General features: G+C 39.9%; 2 protein-coding genes across 3 annotated transcripts in view; one reads left to right on the top strand and one right to left on the bottom strand.

Moving 5' to 3' along the window:
• Positions 1 to 719: 719 nt before the first annotated feature.
• On the top strand, positions 720 to 12188 carry tmem54b (transmembrane protein 54b). 2 transcript variants are annotated; one of them, XM_018701330.2, is made up of 6 exons: positions 720 to 837; positions 2297 to 2493; positions 3418 to 3477; positions 5288 to 5479; positions 7532 to 7678; positions 7793 to 12188. In XM_018701330.2, the coding sequence occupies exons 1-6, from the start codon at positions 825 to 827 to the stop codon at positions 8144 to 8146; spliced, it is 963 nt and encodes a 320-aa protein (XP_018556846.1). In that variant the 5' UTR covers positions 720 to 824; the 3' UTR covers positions 8147 to 12188. The 2 variants fall into 2 exon arrangements, with proteins under 2 accessions (XP_018556846.1, XP_018556847.1); XM_018701331.2 differs by lacking the exon at positions 5288 to 5479.
• The window catches only part of LOC108900346 (hippocalcin-like protein 1), a 35825-nt gene continuing 20902 nt past the window's right edge, over positions 9206 to 24128 (bottom strand). The window contains exons 2-5 of the mRNA XM_018701333.2: positions 19211 to 19379; positions 16841 to 17122; positions 14142 to 14247; positions 9206 to 12731 (exon numbers count right to left, since the gene is read on the bottom strand). Coding sequence (XP_018556849.1) covers positions 12634 to 12731; positions 14142 to 14247; positions 16841 to 17122; positions 19211 to 19306 — 582 coding nt within the window. The 5' untranslated portion in view covers positions 19307 to 19379 and the 3' untranslated portion in view covers positions 9206 to 12633. The remainder of the gene's footprint in view (positions 12732 to 14141; positions 14248 to 16840; positions 17123 to 19210; positions 19380 to 24128) is intronic.

Below are 24128 nucleotides of genomic sequence, written 5' to 3'. Positions count from 1 at the left end.
TTAAATAGTACTTCTGAAATCATGTAACCATAGACTGCTATTTTATTATTTTTAACAAATATTTCAGTAACCTTATCTTTATATTCTCAAGTATAAGCTCAGCACATCGTATGTTAAAATTGTACAGTCTGTCATGTTTTTCCAGGCTTTCCAGGTGTTGTCACCGGAACTAACATAATAGATTGATGTCCATTAACATTAACAAGCATTAGCAAAAACAACATTTAATGCTAAAGAAAACCTTTATGAATAAACTCGGTTGACCACAGCTTAGCATATGCTAATGTATGCTATACATGCCTACCCACACGTGCGCCTGCGTTCACCTGCATTAAAGTTGCCGAAATTCAACAGACAACGGGCAATTAGCAACTTTTGTTTCAAAATAAAAGCATAAAATGCTACACCCTGTAAAGTGCATTTGACTTCTACAGTGTATGTAAGGAAAATTTAGAGAAGTTAAGATGGTATTTAGAGTACTGATTTACAACATAATGCTTCTTAAACTTCTTCCTAAACTTGCTTCTTTACTTTGCTAGTTTTTGTTCAGCTTTTTAAACTATTTTTGCTCAGTTCGTGCAATGTATCCAACTCTTATTTTAAAAACTACATTAATTGAGTTGTAGTTGATGAATTTCTGATAAACTGACAGGTTTATCATACTGTGATAAGTTCTGAGATAAGGCGAGGTGATTTTATTTTGAAATATTTGAGCAGAAGTGCCGTTTGCAGTCTGTGCCGTTGTCTGATAGGATTGTCATAAGGAGACGAGGGGACACACTGGTGTAGTCAAGACAGTTAAAGCGAATGGTGACCTGACAGAGATGACCGGTGCAGGTAATAAATGAGCCTGGGAAGTTTCAAGGCATTTTCCCTTTACACATTAAACTGCTTTATTATCCCTTTACACTTAAAAACAAACGTGTTGGCTTGATGCCGAAACGAGTCGAAGTTTGTTTTTAGGTGTAACATGACAATGCCATGATACCCTATGAGGTTTTCTGAGATTTCTTTGTCTACTGTGCTTTTCTTTGACTGTGCTTTGTCCATACTAAATGCACCTAGCCAAGTATGCTTCAATGTCGGGAAGTTTATTTAAATGTATGTAAATAACAGTGTTTGTTTAAAAGTTTCGGGAGTGTTTGTTTGGGTGTATTAGTGATGTGGCACACGAGTCTGGAGATGATGAACTCTGGTGCCCTTTAAGGAAAGCTTTGAAATTGCTTTATCATGCTAATATTTTCATGGTATTTTGGGTCATTTCAAAGGTTCAAATGGTTTTCAGCAACACTTCTATCAAAGTGATGGTGTTGAATAATGAGTATTTATTGGATCAGACAATTTACTCTGATCTAAGTAAGTATATCTGGCCTATTATGGCAGTCACATTATTTGGCCCACATGGTTTTAAGTATCTGAGGTGCATGCTGGAATGTGTGAAAATGGTTCATGGGGCCAGGTTAAATGTGTTGTATATTACACACACACACACACACACACACACACACATACATGAATATATAGGCTCTCACTCCAAAAGGCTACTTAATTCTGTTTCTATCATTCTGTATGCAACATTGGTCATTTGTACCATCATGTGCATGAACCATGTTTAAATGACCAGATCAAGTACAATAATCAAATTTAGCAAATCATTCAGATGTATTCTGTAACATTAGATGTACCTGTTGTTACTGGGGTTGATTACAGTTAAGGCCAGACATCAGTCTTTCCTCTGATTATCTTAACTTTGTTACTTTTCAGATGTCGTTTGTGATGCTCTGTTTCTGTGTTTTAGCTTGAAATGTGATATTTTCACCAGCAAGAGCAACATGTCTCATCTGAAAGTTGCTGTGTTCAGTATAAAAAAGCTCCATGTTACATGATCATCCCCCTTTTCTCATAACCTTACTTTGACATGAACTGAAAACGTTGCTTAAATATGAAATGTTCTAATAATCAAATGATATGATATGTTACTGTTTTATTTCAATTACTTTTAGAAGCAGCAGTGATTGATTCTGTTTGAGTAAAATCAGGTTTGGCTTCTTCGTTCCAGTGTGTGCCAGTGTACACAGCCTGTACTGTAGTTATGTGCTCAGCAGCTAATCATTAATGCAGGTGACATCTCTGTGGTGGTTCTGACTGGGCCTCCTGTGAGTCTCTGATCAATACCACATGGACACCATGGATGATGTAACATTTTCTGAAATCACTGCTCCCTCTGCTTTTAGACTCTCTATATGTCACTGCCCTGCAGCTTTAACCTGCTTCTCCTCTGGCCTCCTCTCTTCAGGATTGTGTTGTGCCAGCCTGGAGGAACCAAAGACCCTGATGAAGATGGGTCTGAGCATGGTCCTCGTTGGCCACGTGAACTTCCTGTTGGGAGCGCTGGTACACGGTGTGGTGCTACGACACATCAACCTCCACAAGCAGGCCCGGGCCATGGAGTACGCCATCTCTAATGTGGTGGCTATGACCTCTGGCCTGGTGGTGAGTGTAGGAAGCCTTGTAGTGATCTTATAGCACAGCTGCCATTTTAAGTGGGGGATCTGATAACAATTTCTGGTGATATTATGGAGCATAAGAGAATCCTGGAGCTTGCTTTACACATTCTTTCCATTAGATAAAGGGAAAAAAAAGACTAAAAAACAACACTTTAATGTTTAATCTGCTTCACACTTTTGTTGTGAAAAGTTGGTGGAATTTTCCATCATGGCTGCGGCTGCTTGCTGCATACCACAAGTTACAAATGCATCCTACTCCTTCAAAACATCTTCCTAGAATGGGTCTTCAAGTGCTGTAGAAACTTTCTCAACAAAAAACATCACATTACATCAAATTATTTTGCCCATAATGCCATAAAAGCCTCTCTTTAGAAAAGTAAATTACAGTACATAAGTGTGTGTTAAAATAGTAGCATGTAGCCCCTTAAAAAAACGTGCAGGACAATGTTAAATCCTGCAAATGATTTAAAATCTGAGTCAGACAAATCACAGGATTCTTCTAGTCATTGGAGTTAATTGTACAACTCCTCTTTTATATGTAGCGAGCTCAAATATATGTGATTTCCATTTTGAAAATACAGGAAATGGCTGTTTGACTCAGCGAGTGATTTTAGCTGAAAATGTCAAACTGCTAAATCAAATTGAATGGAAAGTTAAAGGGCTATTTCTGTGTTGTTTTTCTCAGGCCACAAAAACAATGTTCAAAACACACACAAAAGGCACTTAAACGCATGTTTGAAATGCTTGTAATGATAGCACGGCTGTGATGTTTTGACTTTGCCTGTGTTGCTACCTCGAGTGTCTTGAGACTGGATGAGAAATATATGATGTGAAATGTTAATTTTCTTTATGTGTCATTCCTTTCCTCTGTATAGTTATAACTGGACTAATATCTGTCTTGTCTCTGCAGGGAGTTGTTGTTGGCATTCTGGCTATTGTCCTGTCTAAAAACAAGAAGAGTAGATGCCTGGTTAGTATCACTTTTTTTCCTACAGTGTTGTAAAGTTCTCAAGAAGCTGCAAAAAATATATTTAAAAAATGCAGACAGGTAATCTGTACAGTTCTTTTGTTTTCACTTTCTCTGGGATCCCTCCCTACTTGCCAGATCAGTATTTTCCTTTCACTTCACTAATTTTGATCTGAACTGCACATACACTTGCATTCTCTTTGATATTTCCCAGCTTTTCTCTTCGCCTGTCTCGTCAGGAGGGCATTAAAACAAAAAACACTCCTTTGCGCTCCTGCGTGCTGCCTCAGGTGTCTGAATCCAGCCCTGCAGAGCTGGAATAGTCTGTGTGTTTTTTTTTTTTTCCTTTCTCTCTCTCCCCTTCTGGTCGTGCAGCACGGCTTCTCCTCTCTGTTTATTCAGTCAGCTGTCGGGCTGCTCAGACAGGACTGACGAGGCAGCGATCTGAACAGAATGACTAAGCCCGGGCAAACCTGCCCATGGTAAACCACTCCCAGGTTCTTTTGTTGGTGAGAGCAACTGTGAACTGGGCATGGCAGGGCTGACAAACAGCAGGTTACCTCCTCATCGGTCTTGTTATCATATTCAATCATCCGAGCATCATACATCATGAATAACATGTAATCTCAACACTCCCTTTTTTACGTTAACAGTTCTTTATCACATGTGCTGACCGCTACCGTTTCTAATCTCCCAGACAGATTGTGTTATTTCTTATTGTTCTTATCAGGTTTCCATTTAATTTGAAACGTCTAGAGGCTTTCTGTACCCATGTCTCACCTTCTGTAAACTTATCAAAGGATGGGTTTCTCTACCCAGAACATTTCTTTATCACTTATTATTGTGCAGAACTGATAGCTTTAGTCTGTAATGGTGAAACTTTTTACTGGGAGTTTGGGGACCAACAGTGTGTGAGTCAGTCTTTTATACTTCTATCCACCCCTATCATGTGTGTGGCAACCTCAGGCCCATTGGCTCCAGGTGGAGATATCACAAACATATATATTAAAAGCCCAAATCGCTGTCTTTTAAATGTCTTGTTTTGTCTGATCAAGAGGCTCAAACTCAGAGGTAATAAATTAAATTTAATTCCTGAAACAGTGAACCATTTATCAGACCACTTGCAGATTAGTTTTATGTAGACCAACTAACTGATTAATCAACAAATTGTAGCAGCTTATGGGATTTGTTGAGAGATGAGAAAATTATCAAATATCCTTTAAACCTAGTCTGATCATTTAGGACATCCACAACCATCAAAAATCTGTCCAGGAAATGATGTTCTACCAAAAAAAGGTTGTAGAGTATTGCATTTTATCTTCTTTATATAGCATAAATTGTGGGACCCTGTGTGGATGTTTTCAATATATAGATTTGTCATGCTGTTTAATCTCCCATGATTTGGAAAATTTGACCTATTGGCGCCATGTATTCCTTGTATTTACACATGGTCTCAAACTGAATAGATTATATGGTCATTGACATCCAGTCTGTGGGTCTGTGCTCTGTGAACTCAGGGTGAAGAATGTGGTTACACTGCATGTACTGCATATGCACATAATTTACACCTGGTGACATCATCAGGGTAACACTTAAGACAAATGAAGGGATTTTCATGAATCAGTGTAGTTGGGTTACACATTACTTTGAAGTAAAATCTGCTATATTTATCTGAACCTTGTATTGTTTAATATTGTTTGCTGTGCTTTTATCTATTTACTACTGCAGGTGCCCCAGTTTCCCAGCTGTCATCCTCATCATATCAGCCATCATGTTTTCTTTCCTAATTCTTTTGGTCGTGTGTCTCCCACAGACGTGGTCACTTTTCGCTGTCAGTTTGGCAGCAGCAGTGATGGCAGCAGCTTCAGCCATCGGACTCTTGGTGTCTGTGGTGAGGGCCATCATTCATGGCGGGCGGAGCCTGCTGACTCACTGCCGCTTCCCCGATGCCATAGGCTACTCCAGCATCACTAACGAGTGCCCCTTTGACCCCACACGCATCTATGTGAGTGTACTCGTGTGTAATACAGACGCCGAGATTAAAGCATGAACTGTGACTTTTTGCAGCAGCAGCTGGCACTTTGAATAAGCCGGCCATTGTTACCGCGGCATGAACACGACAGAGCGGTGTGGTGGCTGTGTCCACTTTGTGTGTGTGTGTATACATAGGGTGTGAGAGAAGGAGGGAGTAGGAGGCAGGGTGTCTGTCTTTTCTGTCACTCAGTCAGTCGCACTCTGCAGCCCATGGGCTGGTGGCAGAAATGCTGACCTGACCCTGTCGGCCCACTTCAGGCTGCGTCCTGTTCCAGTGTATTACAGATGGACTGTCAGGCCTGCTCAGCCTCACAGCTGCATCTACACATCAGCACCACTCTGGCATTTTAGCACAGCTTGTAGTCTACAATTTGTCAGTTAAGTGACCTTTGTCTTAAGCTGGATTTATACTTGACACAAGGGGTTAATGACAGTCCCGCTGTAGATACATACAGCGTAGGCTTCGACTTATAGTTCAGTGTTGGATTTCGCCCATTAATAGCGCAGACACGTCGTTAGACAGACGTACAATCCCTGCAACAGCTGTGTTTATATTTGTTCATTCACTTCTGTAATACAGCATGACAGTGGGTAAAGCTTGAATTATTTCATTATTAAATATTGTACTCTATATACTGTATATATTATATGTTATATATATATATATATATATATATATAGCAGACAGCTGTCATGCAGTTGTCTGTTTACAGTACATTCTGTTACTCACTGTCACAGAAAGCAGTGATAGTGACAGATAAATAGGTAACACTTTCTTGCCTTCATAGGAGAAGTTAAAATTTGATAAATGCATTAATGCATTAAAACTGTCTACAGCTTATAAATTCTAAATATGGGGATTTAAAGTAAAGTGTTATCCTCTATGTAACTACACAGGGGCTATGGCAGCAACCATGCCATACCAAACACTGTTAGCGGTTAGCATAAGCTGCTTGTGTTACTGAAAAATTGCAGAGCCTTTCAACAACTTCCCAGATATTGTTGTCACTATCAACAGTTTCCGCAAGTGTTTTTGTTTAGCTAATTTGGCGTAGCAATTATTTGCATATAACTGTCATGCTAGTTTTAGCTAGTTTCATGTGCAGGTAAGAGCAATGAGTAGCCATCCAATAGTGAACTCGTTAGCTAATCATTAAAGGATAATTCTTGTTTATGATAACTTGGTTGTGTAGTTTTTGCAACCATTCTAATCAGTAATGTTAAAACTGCAAGATAAAAATGGGCAAGACTAGTAAATGTAACAGTAAAATGTACACCCAGAATGTTCAGTTATCAGTTTTCCTGAAATGAGGGGTAATTACTGTCATTTTAGATGTGCTCATCCTTGGTGTAACTTTAAAACTGATGGCTGAAAATAAGACCAGAGTCGTCATAAACCAAATTTTTAATCAGAAAATCAGCCCTGACTCACAGTCAGCACAGACCTGACTAAGTTGTGTTGTGGTCCACAGAGCCTGGAGACCTTGCTGTTCACCCAGAGCTGCTGGGGGGAGGGAGGTGGTTGGGGTGCGCATTACATCACCTGAAAGTGTGTTTCGGGTTTGTGGTTTCGATAGTTGCTTAGAGGCAGTAATGATGGTTATGCAAGGTTTGTATATATTTTTGTGCTTTCTCAATATTTCATCATGAATTCCAAAGACAGCCCCAAACTTCGAACTGTAAACTTTCGCACTCTCTGTAGTCAGCAGGCCTTACAAAAAGACAGCTTCTTCTTTGAATTCCCTCTGTACACTTTTACTTTGATACATTCTGGTCTGTATATTTTATTCACAATGCTGAGTCTCCTGTGCAAACTGAAAGTCCTAGACTTTGCTGCTGTGGATTTTTTTTTTTTTTTGGCAGCGCTCCATAGCCGTCTGAGAAAAATAATGTTCTGTATCACATCATTACCCATACTGTATTCTCATTTATGTGAAGCTGCTGAGCGCCCTTGCCTCAAATTGTGCTCCATACGGTCCAGCTGGTGGCTGCCGCTAACACAACTCCTCCATCCCTCCCCCAGAGCACCACTCTGATCCTCTGGGTGCCTCTGATCGTGACTTGTGTCATCCAGATGGTGTTTTCTGCGAGGTGCTTGGCTGTCTGCGTTTCATTCCTGGGTCTGCCATGCTGCCCTCACAAGAAGAGACCCAGAGATTACGGGAGAGCGGTGAGATTTTGAATCAAATGCTTTAAAAGCTGAATCCTTTAGATGGTGCACAAGGCAACATTTTAAAACTGGATTAAGAAACTGTCATAAAGTAATTTCCTTGTGTTCGTGTAGATCAATGTGGTGAGGCCGATGGAGGAAGCTGCTCCCTCTCGTTACACTGATTCGCCAAGAAACTACAGTCAACCTCCAGCACGCTATACTGAACCTCCAAGAAGCAGTCACAAACCTCCAAGACTGAACACCGCACCACCAAAACGGCAGCAACGACCTCCTCCCCCTCCGCAGCATCCTCCCCGTCAGCACCGGAGTCTTCCTCCCTCGGAGAGGCGGCCTCTTCACCAGCCGCACAGAGAAAGGTCAGGCAGAGAAAGGCCAGAAACGAGGGCTGGCAGCCAGCAAAGGGCACCGGAGGAACACCAGCTGCTGAAGAGGGGCACGATGGAAAGGTCCAGCTTCTGGATTTAGCCGTATTTGACAGGCCAGAGCTTCGTCAAGAAGTAGGGCTGTGAGGCGATGTACTGATGCCGCTGCTTCCAACGTTGTGCTCACCAACCACGTTTTCCTGCCTTCAAAGGACTCTGAGACTGAGGATGTTTTATTTAGCAATACAGTGGACCTCAGCTTGAACCCAATGCATGAAACTTCTGCTGCTTAGAGCATCGGTGCTGTGTGTGTGTGTGTGTGGAATGCCAGATATGTGAGTGTGTTTCTGTGTTGACAAGGGCCAAATTATTCATATCAGGTTCCAAAGATGAAACTGATCCTATGAAGTGGAGACATGGTGCCAGCTAAGGCTAAGTTTAAAGAAATGGTTGAGCACTTTGGAAAATATGAATTTCCTCTTTAGGAGTTAAGATGTGGTTAGCTTGATGTAGCATAAAGACCTGAAGTTGAACTATACTTTAATGACTCACGTTTACACATATAATGGAGGTAAGGAATTAGGAAATGTCCCCACAAATGAAACACAGTGTGTGTGTGTGTGTGTGTGGATGTGCCTTCAACCTTTCACCTGCTGTTGCCAAGGCTGAAACTCTGGTTTGTATTTTTGAATAATTGAGGAAAAAGTTTGTGTGCATTTTTTCTGCAGTTTCAGTCATCGAAAAGCTAGTTTCATGAGAAACTTGTGCTGTAAGATTTTGTATTTATTACCCTAAGTAAATAAAGTTTTTATTCAAATGTATACAACTTTTTCTGTGTGTTTTTATACCTGAACTCTGTCACTGAAAACGTTTCTTTTTAATATGTGGTAATGCAGCAGCTATAGTGACCTGACAGGTATGACTGGTTACACTCAAGTTGCTCAAGTTGACACACTGAAATGTTGGTACAAACACATTTCACCCACATCCTGTCAGGTCTATGTTAATAAGGGCCTACATTGCTCTTTGACAGACTGCAAATGCATGACAGCAGCGTTCAACTGTCAGACCAGACATTAGCCATGTCCACAATGAAATACTGTGCTTCACTCCACACACATTCTAAACAAGCAGAAATGAGGAAACAGTCCACACGTGCAGCTTTGAAACACTTATCGTATATTGCGATCTCAGGTCCAACGAAACAAACATGACATCCTCACGTGAGGTTTTCATGCAACAGAAAAAATAGGAAGGAAGGAAAGAGAGGTTAGGAGGGCAGAAAGAAGGGGGCGTATTTATCCAACACAAGGTACCAGTTTATCAGAGGCAGTGAGAATAGAAAAGGGTTGAACTGTAATAGATCACGGGGTAGCAACTGTTGTTTCCTTATCCTACCAGCAGAAGGCAGTGACACTACAGGATCTCCAAAGCAGAGGTGCGGCTGGTTAGGAAGCTCCTGTGCAAATGTTTGGTTAAGTTAACCTTAGATCAGTCTAATGTCATGTGGATGCAGCATCGCCAGCACAGACTCTCAGGCTCTGATTGGTAACTCACTTTGCCACCATTGCACACAATTCAGTTTGTGAGGTAGTAAAATGTTGGGCAACACAACATGTAAATCACAATTAGACTGACATTTCAGACTGATATTGGTCTTGTTTAAAATTTTGATTTTGTCAGTTAAGTCTGGTACGGTGGAGTTTCCTCTCTGACCTGCGAACAAAAGGTTATTTTATTCTCACTTGGCGGACAGAGAAATCATCCAGGTGTGATAAAGTGTTTGGGTTTGATTCCTCACTTTTCCCAGAGTGTGTAAATGTCAATGTCAATGTCCCATTTGAGAGGGATTTCCTAAAACAGTAAGAATAAATACTGTATCTTGTCCATTGTTCTCTGAGGAGGAGTACAGTAAGGCCATGGCCAGCTTCGCTAGTTACCAGTGGTGGAGGAAGTATTCAGTTAGGTATAAGAAGTAGTACCACACTATAAAAAGACCCCATTACAAATAAAAGTCATTACACTTACAGAAGTACAGAAATATCAGAAATAAATATCAAGTATCAAAAGTACAAGTACTCAATATGCAGAGATCGACCTTAGTCAGTGTTACAGTATGACATTATTTGATTATTATTGATGCATTAATATGTAAGCAGGACTTTTAAGTCGTAGTTAGTTCAGGTGGAGCTTAATTTAATTTTTATTACTTTTACTACTTTTGAGTACTTTAATCTATACTAATACATATATTATGAAGTAATCAGTTTTTGTGTGTTAAATCTTAATCTGAAAAATAAACTCAAGTTGTCAGATAAATGCAGTAAAGTACAATATTTGCCTTAATGTGATGGAGAAGAAGTATTAGGTAGCATACAATTAAAATATTCAAGTAATGTACTGTAGTATTGTTCTGATATGTGTCCAGTACTTGAGAAAATGTACTTAGTTACGTTCCACCACTGCTAAATACACACATAGAATTGGTATCAGCCTATAAAATACAGAAATGCCAGTATAACAGCAGTGTTTTATGATAAAAGATTCTACTAGTGCTTTTGGAGTGCTCTTCAGTCAAAACCCTTGAGTTTGTCGTGTGTCATACAAAGACACATTTTTGATTGAAATGAAAATAGTATTTTTGTCCCAAACTGTGTCTTCAGTGATAACATCAAGGCAACAAGTCCACTAAATATGCAGATTTACTTCAACTGTAATTTTCTTTTTCAGTCTGCCCAATGGTTAGCTACTTCACACACTGAATTTGTAGAGTGTTTGATCACCAAAAGCAGAAGATGGCAACAGTGATCTGGCAATAGGGGCCTTAAACAGATGATATGAGAGTGGCGCTGGCACTGCTGCAACCAGTGGCTCTGTTTACATACGTGCACTATTTCAGATGGAGGTTTTTAATGTTTTATTTAGTCAAGGCTGTGTTTTAAAAGTCTAATATCATACAGTTTAAAGTAGCTTTAAGTCTTACATTTCATTAGAATCAGAGAAGCTGATTTGATGCCATATCTCCAAGTGTTCTATGTAATCCAAATATGTTAGAATAGGTATCCCAAATATTAAAGATTTCTATGTGCTAATATAAACATGGCCACTGGTTTCTGTCAGATTACTACATAAGTCTGGAAAACCCTGAAAATCCAAATCAGAGCAAGCGTCTGAACTTGCTCCTGTCTTGTGAAACATGTCCCTTCATTTTACTGCTCTGTAAGCAGACTAATCCAGGAGGTTATAAAAGCATTCAGCTAGAGAGTGATGAACGAGCCCTTAGTGAGGTTTTTTCCTGTCTGTCAGAGGAAAAGAGAGTGGGGTCAGGGTTTGTCCCAAAGCAAGACAAATATTCAGTCATTTCTGCCTGGTACGGTGCTGAGGAGGCTGCAGAGCTACAAAAAGATATACTGCTGTGCGTTAAATGTTTTTGTGGGTTTTTTTTTCATTGTCTGGTTCGTAGGATCATGCAGTATAGTGACAGGTTACAACTATCTTAAGTTTACTGCTCGTTGATAGAAGAACTTTAAAATACTTACAAATTAAGAAACAACACAACATGGTAATACTGTAAAAGTTAGCCTCAAGCATACAGTGCATATCCACATGCACACACACACTTTCAGACCAAATGCACAGCCATACTTTATAAACACATGGCGGCTCAAACGATATGTGCTACTGGTGTCATTGATCAAATGCATTATGGGAACTCCTTATTTCACTAAAGTTTCATATTCTTCCACTTAAACAAAACCACAAATCCCAAAGAGATCAGCCTTAATTCACAATTTCTCTCTCTCTCTGTCACTGTAAACTGGAATATGGTCATCTTAAACAACATATCAAAGTAAAAGCACAATAATAAGAATAAAAATGAATAAATAAAACAACATAAAGGAGGAAAACAATATGTACAAATGAAAAAAAAAACATTTAAAATGTTAAAATCAACAAAATGCCAGTAGATATCCATAAAAATCTAATGGGATCTTAGGCCTTCTTTTTCTCAATGAAACATCATATAGCAGTAAAATCCCAATAATCCCCCCCACCCACCTCCAACCCCTCCGATCACCCATTCAGATCAGACCAGGAAGCTACGCTACATAATACTGCCTTTCAATGCCAGAGAGTGTGCACCATACATGAAGATGAATGTACTTCATCTTATGATATACATAGACGTACAGTATATACATGATATACATGAGTATTGGAGGAGAAACTGCGCGATCCCCACCCTGCAAAAAAACAAACAAACAAAAAAAAAAAAAAAAGTTGTCACGAGCTCCCTGGAAATCCGATGTTCCAGAGAGAGAGAGAGATATTCAGGAACATTAGCAGACACCTCTGTCGACTGATCATTGAATGTATGTGTGTCCCTTCATTTTTCCCAAATATAAAAACGAAAGTAAACTGACAGTGATGACTTTCCTTATCCTCCTTCAAATCCCTCCTCCATCCTTGTACACAACAACAAAAAAATATGATGATATGAGAGACGAGAACCATCATGCATTGATTTGAGTGACTGGTTCGATAGCAACAGAGAGGGTGAGAAAGAAAGGGTCGTTGCCGGGCAGGAGTTCAGAACTGGGAGGCCGAGCTGGGGTCACACTGGAGTAGCCGGACAATGGAGGGATCGCTTTTGGCACCTTTGATAAACTCCTCCAGGGACAATTTGCCTGCAGGACAGGGGGAGAGAGAGAAAACTGCTGTAATTTTACAGGACTACGTTGCATCTTTCTTATGTTAAAGATGTGTCCACTTTGTTTTGTTTATGTGTTTGATGAGGGGTTTTTAGCCATGCTAGCAGTGTGGATCTATGAATGGCAATACTGGTTAGTTGGTTGGTCCACCACTTTGGTCTGGACTGAAATATCTCAACAACTATTGGATGAAGTTCATCTTAAAATGGTTTCGCAGAGGATGAGTCTTTACTGAATTTGGTCAGCCCAACTTTTCATGTAGCACCAACACAAGGTTAACAGTTTTGGTTTTTAGAGACATCTTTACAACTACTAGGTGGATTTGGTACACATATTCATGGTCCCTGGTAGATGAATCCTTATGACTAGTGAAGCCCTGACTTTACATATCATTCCACCAGCAGGTAAAAGTTGACACTTATCCAGTGAAATATCTCAACATCTATTTGATAGATTAGCACAAAAGTTTGTACAGACATTCATGGTCCCCAGAAGATGTTGCCTATTGACTTTGGTGAATCTCTGACTTTTTCCTGTAGTGCCACCATCCATCCAGCTATTGCAATGAGTTTTGGTACACACATTCATGTTCCCCACAGGAAGAATTAGAATACCTTGATCCCTAAACTTTTCATCAAGTGCCATTACCAATTATCATCCAAAACTTTATATATTAAACCAAATACCTGTAAAACTGCTGACATTCCCATCAGCCTCAGCTGTACTTTACAGCTTTTGCTAATTAGAAAATGTTAGTATGCTGACATGCTAGTAAGCTAAGGTGGTGAACATACAACATACCTGCTAACATCAGAATGTTAGCATCGTTATTGGGGACATGTTACTATTCTGGCTTTCACTGTACCACAGCACAACAGTGTGGTACAGCCTCATAGGGAAGTTAGCATGGCTGTTAAATAATGAAAAGGTCAACATTCATCCTCATTAATTTTGTAAATATGGATGATACACAAAGACTAACTTGGCTGATGTGAAAGATTTAAATTAGCCAGTTACTTGGAGAAAGCCTGGGAGATGAGAAAGAAAAGCTCTTTATCAGGATAAGCTTTTAACAGTTCCCTTTCTTCCTTCTGCTATTCATTCTGAAAGTATATAGAAGACTTTTTATTTTTGGTTTTGCATTATCAGAAGATGCATGTGATATTTTCATGATTGATGTATAGCAGTGTTATGTAATCCCCTGAGGGATGGGCCAAATGTTTGGCATGACATGAAATAAAGAATCCTACAATACGCAATCTCTTGTTTCCAGTAGAAATGAGCACATTTCAAAAATGATCTTCAATAAACTGTCACATTCATCTGCCACTCCTCTCCCTCCCTACAGCATACTCATCCCTCCACATTGCCATTTCCTTCACTCACCATCATTATTGAGGTCCATTTGTCTGAAGATCTTATCTGTCCTCTTCTCCGGCGTGGATTCATCCTCTGGCATCTTCATCACAGATGACACCATCTTGTAGATGGCCTGAGAGACAGAGCAGCGGCGCAAGCAAGAGAGAGGGAGACAATGAGAGAGACAGGGTGGGTGGGTGGTATGGGTGGGGGCGAGAGAAAAAGAAAGATAAGTGAATTCAAGCCAGCAGGGACCCATTAAGGAGACTCAGCAGGAGAGAACAAAAACACAACTGAACTAAAAAATAAAGTCACTGCAGCTTTCAAGATGCTGATATGCACGCTTTCTAAAGTCCACATGATTCACTGACATTTGTTACTCCTGATGCTAAGAGCTGCTCCTTGGGCAGCTTTTCCAGAAATACCCACGCAGGGTCTGTATGCTTGTAGAACCACACCATCATACCACAGTGACAGAGACTGCATGTACCAGCAGGGTGGGGGATGGGGGGGCTTACGAGCAGAGCTTACTGTATTGATCTGATACATCTTTATCTGTTGACTGATACAAGTGCCTCCCGTCCACTGACAGCATTAAATTAACCTCTGCAAGTGAGCACCTAGAAGCTCCGAGTATCAGCTGGCCTCAGGCATGGATCTACAATCAGCTTATGTGCTCATTAAATCTCCTGCATTGGGAATATAGGGTGTAAAACTGACTGTAGATCAGTGTCACAGCAGAACAGGAGGTAGTTCAGTAAGACATATCAGCTTTAAAATTTTGGACTATAAAATGAGAGTTCATGTCTTCCTACAATAACGGATGTAGAGCTGATTATATGTAGAGATATATCAAAAATCCATACTAAAAGGACAATGAGGATGACTGATTCTGGTGAGGGTGTATGGGGTAAAGATACGATCTGTCGTCCGATAATGCTGTGTAAACCAAATCTGACTTGTTCCATATGACAATCTCGGTGTCTACATTGGTGTACAATGACACAATGGGCCCCGCCTCTCTCATCGAGCGGTGTGTAACCTTAATGAGCTTGAGGATAATCCCAGTATTCTGCACACTCAGGGATAAACTCTGGTTAAATTTAACTCACTAATCCATGAGAACCCAGAAGCACACGCACACGCATGCACCACAAACACAGACACACACACAGAACATACAGCAAGATCTTCAGTCCAATATTTTGACATATCTCTCTATTTCTTCTTTTTAACAGTGAAAGGATTACATGCAGCACTAATGTAGCACTGAACTTAACAGTCTTCACAGAAATTGTTGCCTGTGCCAATATTGCAGGCAGCACATTAAGTATGCCTATTAAAGTCTTTGCTATCAGTGCTTTAGCCTACCCATACATACTTAAACGAATGTATTAACTTACATAATTGAACTAAGCACTTATCATAAGCACTCTGTCTATTTCTGTCCATGCAAAAGTCTTTATGATTGGCTGGTTCAAATAAAATGTACAGCAGTGGGCTTCTGAGAAATCTGACGGCACAATGGAAATGCTGCAGTGGAAAAAAAACATATTTAACCTCTTGGTGAGGACAAATTTGAAAAGCAAACTTAGGTTTGGCGATTAAGAGATTTATGACATTATTTTGGCATTTCCTGTTTTGCTTAAGTATCCCATGTGACTAATATTCGGGATTCTCTTGTTTGTGATTTGTGCCTTTTATCTTGATCTTAAAGGACATTTAATCTCCAGTCTTTAAAGGGGAACTCCACCGATTTTACGCATAAAGGTCAACTTTAGTGTCATGAGGGGTAGGGCTCAGCATGTGAAAACATTTGTAATTCCTTCTACGGCTCTGGGGAGGCCCATGAAGTCTGAGAAAATAACCCTGATGATGTCACCAAGGTTATCTCATCTAGGGATGGAAACTAAAGATTTATCATGGCAAGTCTGTGTTCCAGACTTGGGACATGGAGTTTGAAAGACATGGGCATTTAGCAGACAGAGTTTAACAAAAATATATAATAGGTTAAAATCTGGGAAACATATGATCTAGTTCTTTTGGTGGTTGACATATGATAGGGACTAAAAACCAAGACATGTCAGCCTCTGCTGATTAAGTTTTGGCCATTTTTAGTCATGCTAGCAGTGTGGTCTGTCAGTTGACCACTTGGTCCAAACTAAAATATCTCAGCAGCTATTGAATGTATTTCTATGAAATTTTGTTCAGACTTTTTTGGTCCCAAGGGGATGTATCCTGCTGACTTTTCCTTTGGCATCATAATGAATGTGACATTTGTGTTTTTGAGTGATATTTCTTGATTACATACAACCAGGTGGTAAATTTGATCCACACATTCATGTTCCCTTCAGGATGAATTGTAGTGACTTTTGTGGTGCCATAACATTTTGTAGTTCCATCGTCAGGTAAATGCTCTCAGTTTTGTTAAGGGCAACGTAGGGTCCAGTATTTCTGGTGTTTGACCCAACACATGGTACCCTGAAAAGTCAGGGTATATGAGCTTATTTTCATTCTGTGCCCTGTTTCCTTGTGGATCCCCCAAGTACAGCATTAATTGCTAAAGTGGCCCTTTACAAATGTCCTACTGATATTATTTCCAAGAGTGTCTTTCCAAAACATAGATCCAACAAATATCCTTACATTCTTTTCATAGTCCATATGGCTTAACTCCTACTCCAACTTTGCCCCTAACCAGACTACATTACCCTGTGTCCCTTGCTCACCTGTACAATCTCCAGCATCTCCTCGCGGCTGATGTATCCGTTTCCATCGAGGTCGTACATGCTGAAGGCCCATTTCAGCTTCTGCTCCAGTTTGCCCCGTGATGTGACACTCAAGGCAATGATGAACTCCCGGAAGTCTATCGTCCCATCTCCATTGGTGTCAAAAGTTCGGAAGACGTGCTCAGCGAACTTAGAGGCATCACCATAGGGGAAGAAATTGGCGTAAATCTTCTTGAACTCCTCCACATTCAGGGTTCCACTGGGGCAATCCTTCAAGAAACCCTGAGGAAAAGAAAGGAGACCACATGAGGAAAGACAAGGGTGAAAAGAAGTCCGTTAATGCTCTCTTTCAGTTTCCAGGACAATACAATACATCTCTATGATATAATTTTTACATCAGCAGACACTCTTATTATAACTGACAGATAAAACCTTTACAAGGGAAGTTGGAAGAATCAGGAACCACATTTCTGTGACAAAACTTTGACCAGTAAATATTTCATTCATGTAATGCTCCATTCTGAACAGATTGAAGAAGTATTTTCTCAAAAAGAAGTTAGTCATGGATAGTTGAGTGCAGTTCTATCTTCTTTTCAAGGAGTCACATTTGATAAGGCAGCATTGTGCCTGAGAAGAAAAGGGAGGTAAAAGTCACGTCAGTCTTGGTCTTTGTTCGGCGAAAATAAAGCTCTTTAAAGGCTGTTAAGATAGAGGCAGCGAGGTGACAAAGTCATTGTCCTGATTTGAAGGCTAGAATTACTTTTTGATCATCATCTTAAATATTCTCATAAGTGAGTGTGGAAAGCCAACATACTTCTAATAAAAACATTTCATTGCCAGTGTTTTTGACATTTTCAGCAAGAGCGTCACAAATCTTAGGGAGGCTTTCTGACTCAAAGCTCAGATTTATTGCCAATAAATCCCCAAAAAAGACAAACTGGATACATTTTCCAAGACCTCAGCACCTTAACATCATGCAAAATATATTATACAATTTATATGATAAACCCAGCATCCAGGAGCTGTTAATCTGCTGAGAGCAAACGCCATCATGACCAATGTCAATGTGAGGAGACCTGGGGTCAGTCAGGCTTAAGTCACAGGTCAGGGAGGTGACGGTTTAACATGTACAGCTCTTATTCGGGACAGCTCGCACAGCTGTTCCATAGGTCTAATCCATGCATAACGCCATATAGCCATTACACAAACACACATCCATGAGCACAGGATGAGATAATTTGTGCGGTCAGTTCAATGTGGCACTTCATCATGCTGAGACCTAATCCGGTCTCCCCAGTGGATTAACAGACTGGGAGCGGGTGGCACGCTGCCTTGGATGGACACATTCAAGACAGCTATTGGAATTACTTATTACTTTACTGAGAAAGGGAGGCTTTAGATTAATTGTTATGTAGGGGCACTGTGCTATGTGTATTTCTCCAAAACATAATTTTAAACACAAAGGTAGTGCATGACTTATTACAACTTGGGATATTGCCCACTTAGGACATTGTTTTATACTTGCTTTATTAAAGACAATGTTTTCAGTGTTGATCTGTGTTGACATGTGTTGACCAAAGTGATGGCTTGACCGTTAAATTAACTCTGGCAGGTGTCAATTTGTAACAATACTAGTGTACAGTTGACTTTTAGACTCAAAGTTAACATAGACACCTTGAAATTATCCACTAACAGTCTCAATAACTTAGTTTCTTGTCCTTTGAATGATCATTGTAGCCTAATAGAACTGACTGACAGACACTGACATGATAAAAGAAGTGCTCAAACCAGAGCATTGTCAGAAGTTAATCACTGAAGTTTTGAAATCACTTCATTTCAGATGGTGAAAATCAAAGGACATTTTTTTTTAGTCTGTAATTCTACACTATTCAAATGTCCTGCTCCTGAAATATTTTACTTTTAACAACAACAATCAAATGACTACATATAATGTGAGAGGTAACCCATAGATAATTATCACACAGCTATGCAGTTAGCTTAGCTTTTTTTTCTCACTGCTCTCATCAACCAAATCACTGCACACTACATGACCAGGCTCAAACAACAAACAGACAGTTAGTGATTTGCTGGCAAGCATAAGTTTAAGTAGCTGTAATAACACCACAATGAAATACACTCAGTGATAAAAGCCTTCCAAATTTTTCTTAATCCAAATTTTAATTTAAATTACACAGCCTAAGCATTATTGGCAAAATGTACATTGGTTTAAATGTATTGGAAAATGGAAACACTCATGTGAAGTACTTGACAAAATGAGTTACTTTCAACTTCTAATTTTGTAGCACCAGTAGCAGTACCATTACAGGAATTGGTGCTACATGTACTACTGTATACAATGTGTCTACATACCTTGTACCACTCCTGCAGCTCATGGTCAGAGAACTCAGTATTCTCCCGGAGGTCCTGCAGCATCTCTGGCCGCAGCTTGCTGTTCTGTTTCCCCATAGTAACGGGACACGACTCTCGGTTTCCTTGACAACAACAGCAACTATAGCTCTAGCCAGGCCGCTTTTCACACCTGTCAATCAGAGATAGATAGAAGAAACAGCAGGTCAGCAACAATTAAGCAGAGAGGAGGATGAACTCTGGCAACAAGTGAGAGCAGAAAACAGGTTGGTCAGCAAGCGTGTCACTGGAGACAAAATATTAAAGGAAATAGAAAGTTGGAATTATAAAGCAAGACCAGGGACAGTTGATTGTCAGCTACAGTTCTATTACTGTAATAGACAGAACTGAGTTTGTGCAAATGAAATCACCAAGAAAACAATGGAAAAGTAACAGAAATCCGTTCTATACAAGAAAATGAGAAACTGACAACATGTCTACTCACATGATGACTTTCTGCCTCTTTTTAATGAAATCGAAGCGAACCTGTCACAGTATGTCCCCTTGACACGAGATGTTATGCAACTCAGCAAGTCTTTTAACTGCTGCATCACATTTGCAAAACATTAAATAATCCTGAACACACCCCTGTGACGTAAAGCGCTAGCCCACTGATCACATTTATGGGTTTATCTGGACAGCTGTGTGTCTGTGTGTCAAATCAGCTGTGTGGCATGAGAGAGAGAGAGAGAGTGTGTGTGTGTGTGTGTGTGTGTGTGTGTATGTGTCCAGATCTCCTAATCTTCATCTCGGCTCAACCTGCCTGACAAAACACGATTTCAGTGACGCAACTATCTACCGAGACTGTTACTAGGAAACCACATTTTTTACCTCGAAGTTCCATTAATTTACCAATTAATGATAATGTATTTTAATTTTCAGATTATAGTTAACAGATTAATAGGTTATAGTGATACCATTTTTAAATGAAATGTTAATATGCCTATTTGCTTTCTGGCAGAGAAGATCGATACCACTCTTATATTTGTAAACAAATATGAGGCTACAGCCAGCACCCAGTTACCTTATCTTAGCATAAGGACTGGAAACAACAGGAAAAAGTTAGCTAAATGGGTAAGTGTTAATGGGTAAAAACCTCAAAATTGAAAATCATGAAAACCATCCCTTAATTTAGACATTAAAAGACCTGAATTTTTCAGGTATTTGTTAGTTATTGTTTTTTTTGTTGTTGTTGTTGTTTAGTTTTTTTTTTCCACAAGTATTTTACTATGACATTATTAGTAATATGTTGATATGACACTAAGTAAGTAAGTAAGTAAGTGTAGGCTACAGCTTTGTATAAAAAAAAAGAGGCAAAAAACTTGTGCTTGTTAACTTTGCTACCTTGCACTAGACAGCTAATTACCCTGTGTTCAACCATCACAGTGTTTGCTTCTGTGTGTGTGTGTGTGTGTGAATGCTGATTTAAATTACAGTATCACTGTGGCTCTGATGAGACTCGTCTGACCTTTCTGACCTCTTCTCAGTCATGCTGGGTAATTATACCAACAACTCTGTGTGTTTATGTGCATTGTGTGTGTGTGTGTGAGCAAGAAGTGAGAACAAGTACAAGCCTGTTTGTGTTTATATGAACTTGGGAAAGTCTAAGGGTGTATGTGTGATGCATATGAGGTGGTCGGTGTGGGTGATGCAGGTGTTTATTGCTGCCCAGTGAGAGCGTCACGTACGCAGAGACAAAACCCACACGCCCGATCGTCTCTTTACTCAGCTAATAAAATTAGACTCATATTAAGTCCCTCATCCTGAAGGCATTAGAGCAAATGCTTGTACATTGACAGTAATGCTTGCAGCCAATTCCCAGGCTACTGAAGGGAGAACTGTAGCCATCAATTATGCTTCCCTCTTTTCTGTTTGGGGACTGAAGAATGCTGCACACACCGAGGATTAGGAAACAATATAATGGCCCTTTTCCACCTGGCACAAATAGCTCATATCCGAAATGTGCCTTGGTATGATTTGCTAGACTGCATTTCCACCTGTCGATAAAAATCTCAAGCAACAAAATGGTTTCTCTATATTTCCTCACCTCAGATACCACTAAGCCACCCAGCTTAGTGGGTGACTCTTGAGCCATGCACACACACAATAGATAAAGATACACACAAATTAATTTCTCTCTCAGGAGTAAGTGAATGGTGCCTGCAGCGCTGAAAGCTACATCATATGTGAAGTCAGTAGGTCTCGCTATAAAGCAGTAATCTGCGGGCTGAGAGCAGACCAAGCGCGCCGCTGTGCCTCAGATGAATGTTTGGAAAACACAGACCTGTCACACACACACTGACGCACACAGTTTTTAGTACCTGCAGAAAATTAATAATAGCCGCCAACGCTGTCCAATTGTCAGGTGGAGAACACAGCCGCAAAACAAACAGTCTGTACCTCTCTCTCTCTCTGTGTGTCAGTGTGTGGCTGGTGGGTTGGGGGTGTGTAAGAAGAAAAGCTTGGAGGAGAGGATGAGATTTAATTGGAGAGATAAAGATGCCTTAATTACAGCTACTAATGTTTCCTGATGGCACATGGACATACAGAACAGAGCAAACCTTCACCTTAATTGGCTTGTAGCAAAAGTGAATAGAAGTACCGGTAAGTGAATAAAAAGAAAAGTATCTCAGCCTGAGACAATACATATATACACTGTATATATAGGACTACTGACATGTCTATAGTTTTGGTTGAATGAGCATACATTAAAACAATCAGACCAAATAGCCATTTGAATTTTATACATTTCAAAAGTGCTGATCTGGACCAGTTATTGAAACACTTTATTATATATACACATTATATATATATATATATAGAAACTAATGCCAGGGAAGTGAAAATGATCCCCCCCATTGGGACCACATACAGCAAGAGTCTTTAACGTCACAAAAACAATTTCAGTGACACCTAACACCATCATTAATAATGTTACACCTTAGCCACCTGCCAAATGTTGTCCAGTTGTTAATTACAAAAACTCGTTATCAAATAGGCTTCATGTTCACCTCTCTGAGGTGAAGGAAGCTTCTATTAAGTAATTGTAAAAGTACCATGAATAACGTAACAGCTAGCTTGCATGTCAACAGACTGCACTACATTACAAACTGATAAAACGGTACGTCACTGATGAAGACCATGTGTTATGGTTGAAAGCTCTGGAAAAACATGATGTCCAGAATGAACTTTTTCTCCGATGCAAGTTCTAAGGTATCGTAAGGTAACAGTTAACAAACCGGAATAATTAAGATACAGAACTGACCACAATATACAATGAAAATAGCTCTTACATCATTAAGGGAATTTACTGTGCCTGTTCAGTGTTGCTAGCTTGGCTGGAAACACAAGTGCCTTCTATAGGCTAAGGACCTCCAGCATGGCCGCCAGAGGTGGTGTTAGATCATTGCTACAGGTTTGACAAAGCCCTTGGGGACCAAATCACAGAAAGTGACAGTGTAAATTGACAGATAGGCTGCCAGTTTCTACAAGTACACGACAAATCGTATTTTAACACACTGACCTTTTCACACACACACCACCCCCCACACACACACACTCACCCCGATCGTTTTTCTTTTTTTCCCGTCTTTGATCCAGCTGTGATCTGTGAAAGCTCATTGCATGCCTCCCTGTTGGTCTGAGGGTCACAGCATAGTAAAAATGTTTCTGTTCTCACCAGCCACAGTTGTTTTAATCCCCTGCAGCCCCTAAAACCCAAACCCCAGTTCCAATCCCTTCAAACTATCCCTTTATCGTTCATCCCTCCATCCTGAGGCATAAAACACTAATCCATCGCTCCAGTCTAAGTGCCCAGTGCTTGTTAGTTGTTGTTGTCCAGCCCTGTCGTGAGTCGACGATGTGGAGAATATCTGTCTATTGACCCCAATTTGTTCCTCTTATGTGTTATCATCACATTTGAGTCATGGAGCTGCTGTAAGAAACCACACAGACAATCTGTCAAAAACCCAAGTCATTTAACATTACAACATGCACATTGGACAATAAAAACACCAGTTGCCACAAACATCACAGTTTGCTAATCGCAATTACACTTCACTACTCTTGATATCAGTTTTGTCTCTGTGAGTTAAATGGACAGACTTTTCCAGTGCATGTTAGCTTGGTGAAGGGATCAGAGGTGTGGGGAGGCAGTTAGCCTCTATTTCTATTCAAGTAAAAGGACCAGTGCACCAGTTCATTACCCCTCCCTTTCCATGCATGTCAGAGAGTCTACGGTGGCTGTCAGGTGACAAAATGGCGTTTACTACCACATCGCCTGGTCTGTCAAATGAGAGGTTCATTTATATAGTTATATTTAGAAGCTATATTTAGTTGTTAGTCTGTAAAACTATAGGTAATAACTGACATAGCTGACTGTCCTCCCTCCTTTCTACCTCTTCGTCTTCTTCATCTTTTGTATACAAGCTGTGGTGTCAATGTTAAAAAAAGGCGACAGACGTTCTGTTTGTCCAGTCAGGCTACCGTAGAAACATGGTGATGCAACATGGCGAACTCTGTGGAAGAGGACCTGCTACATATGTAGACATAAATAGCTCTGTTTAAGCAAATGAAAACACAATCATTATTAATTTTTTGATTATACATAGAACATACTTATGTATATTATATTTCATGTCTGCCAACAGATCCCTGTAAATGTTACACACTGATCTTTTTAATATAGAATATATTTTTATGGGAGTGAAGGATTTGATTAATTACTTTTGTAAGTGAGTAATTACTACTGTAATTTTTTAAATGATTCATATGTTAAGAGGCACAGATTACATTAACTTGCCCAAAACTGGCCAGAAATAACTTTGCACTTTTTGTATGACACAAAAATGGAGCTAAAATGAGATGCCACTCCTGGCTCTCA

Source organism: Lates calcarifer, linkage group LG3 (genome assembly GCF_001640805.2).
Source record: "Lates calcarifer isolate ASB-BC8 linkage group LG3, TLL_Latcal_v3, whole genome shotgun sequence".
Taxonomy (NCBI): Eukaryota; Metazoa; Chordata; class Actinopteri; family Centropomidae; genus Lates; species Lates calcarifer.
The sequence above is the reverse complement of the archived record's forward strand: the minus strand, read 5'-3'. Positions and strand labels throughout refer to the sequence as shown.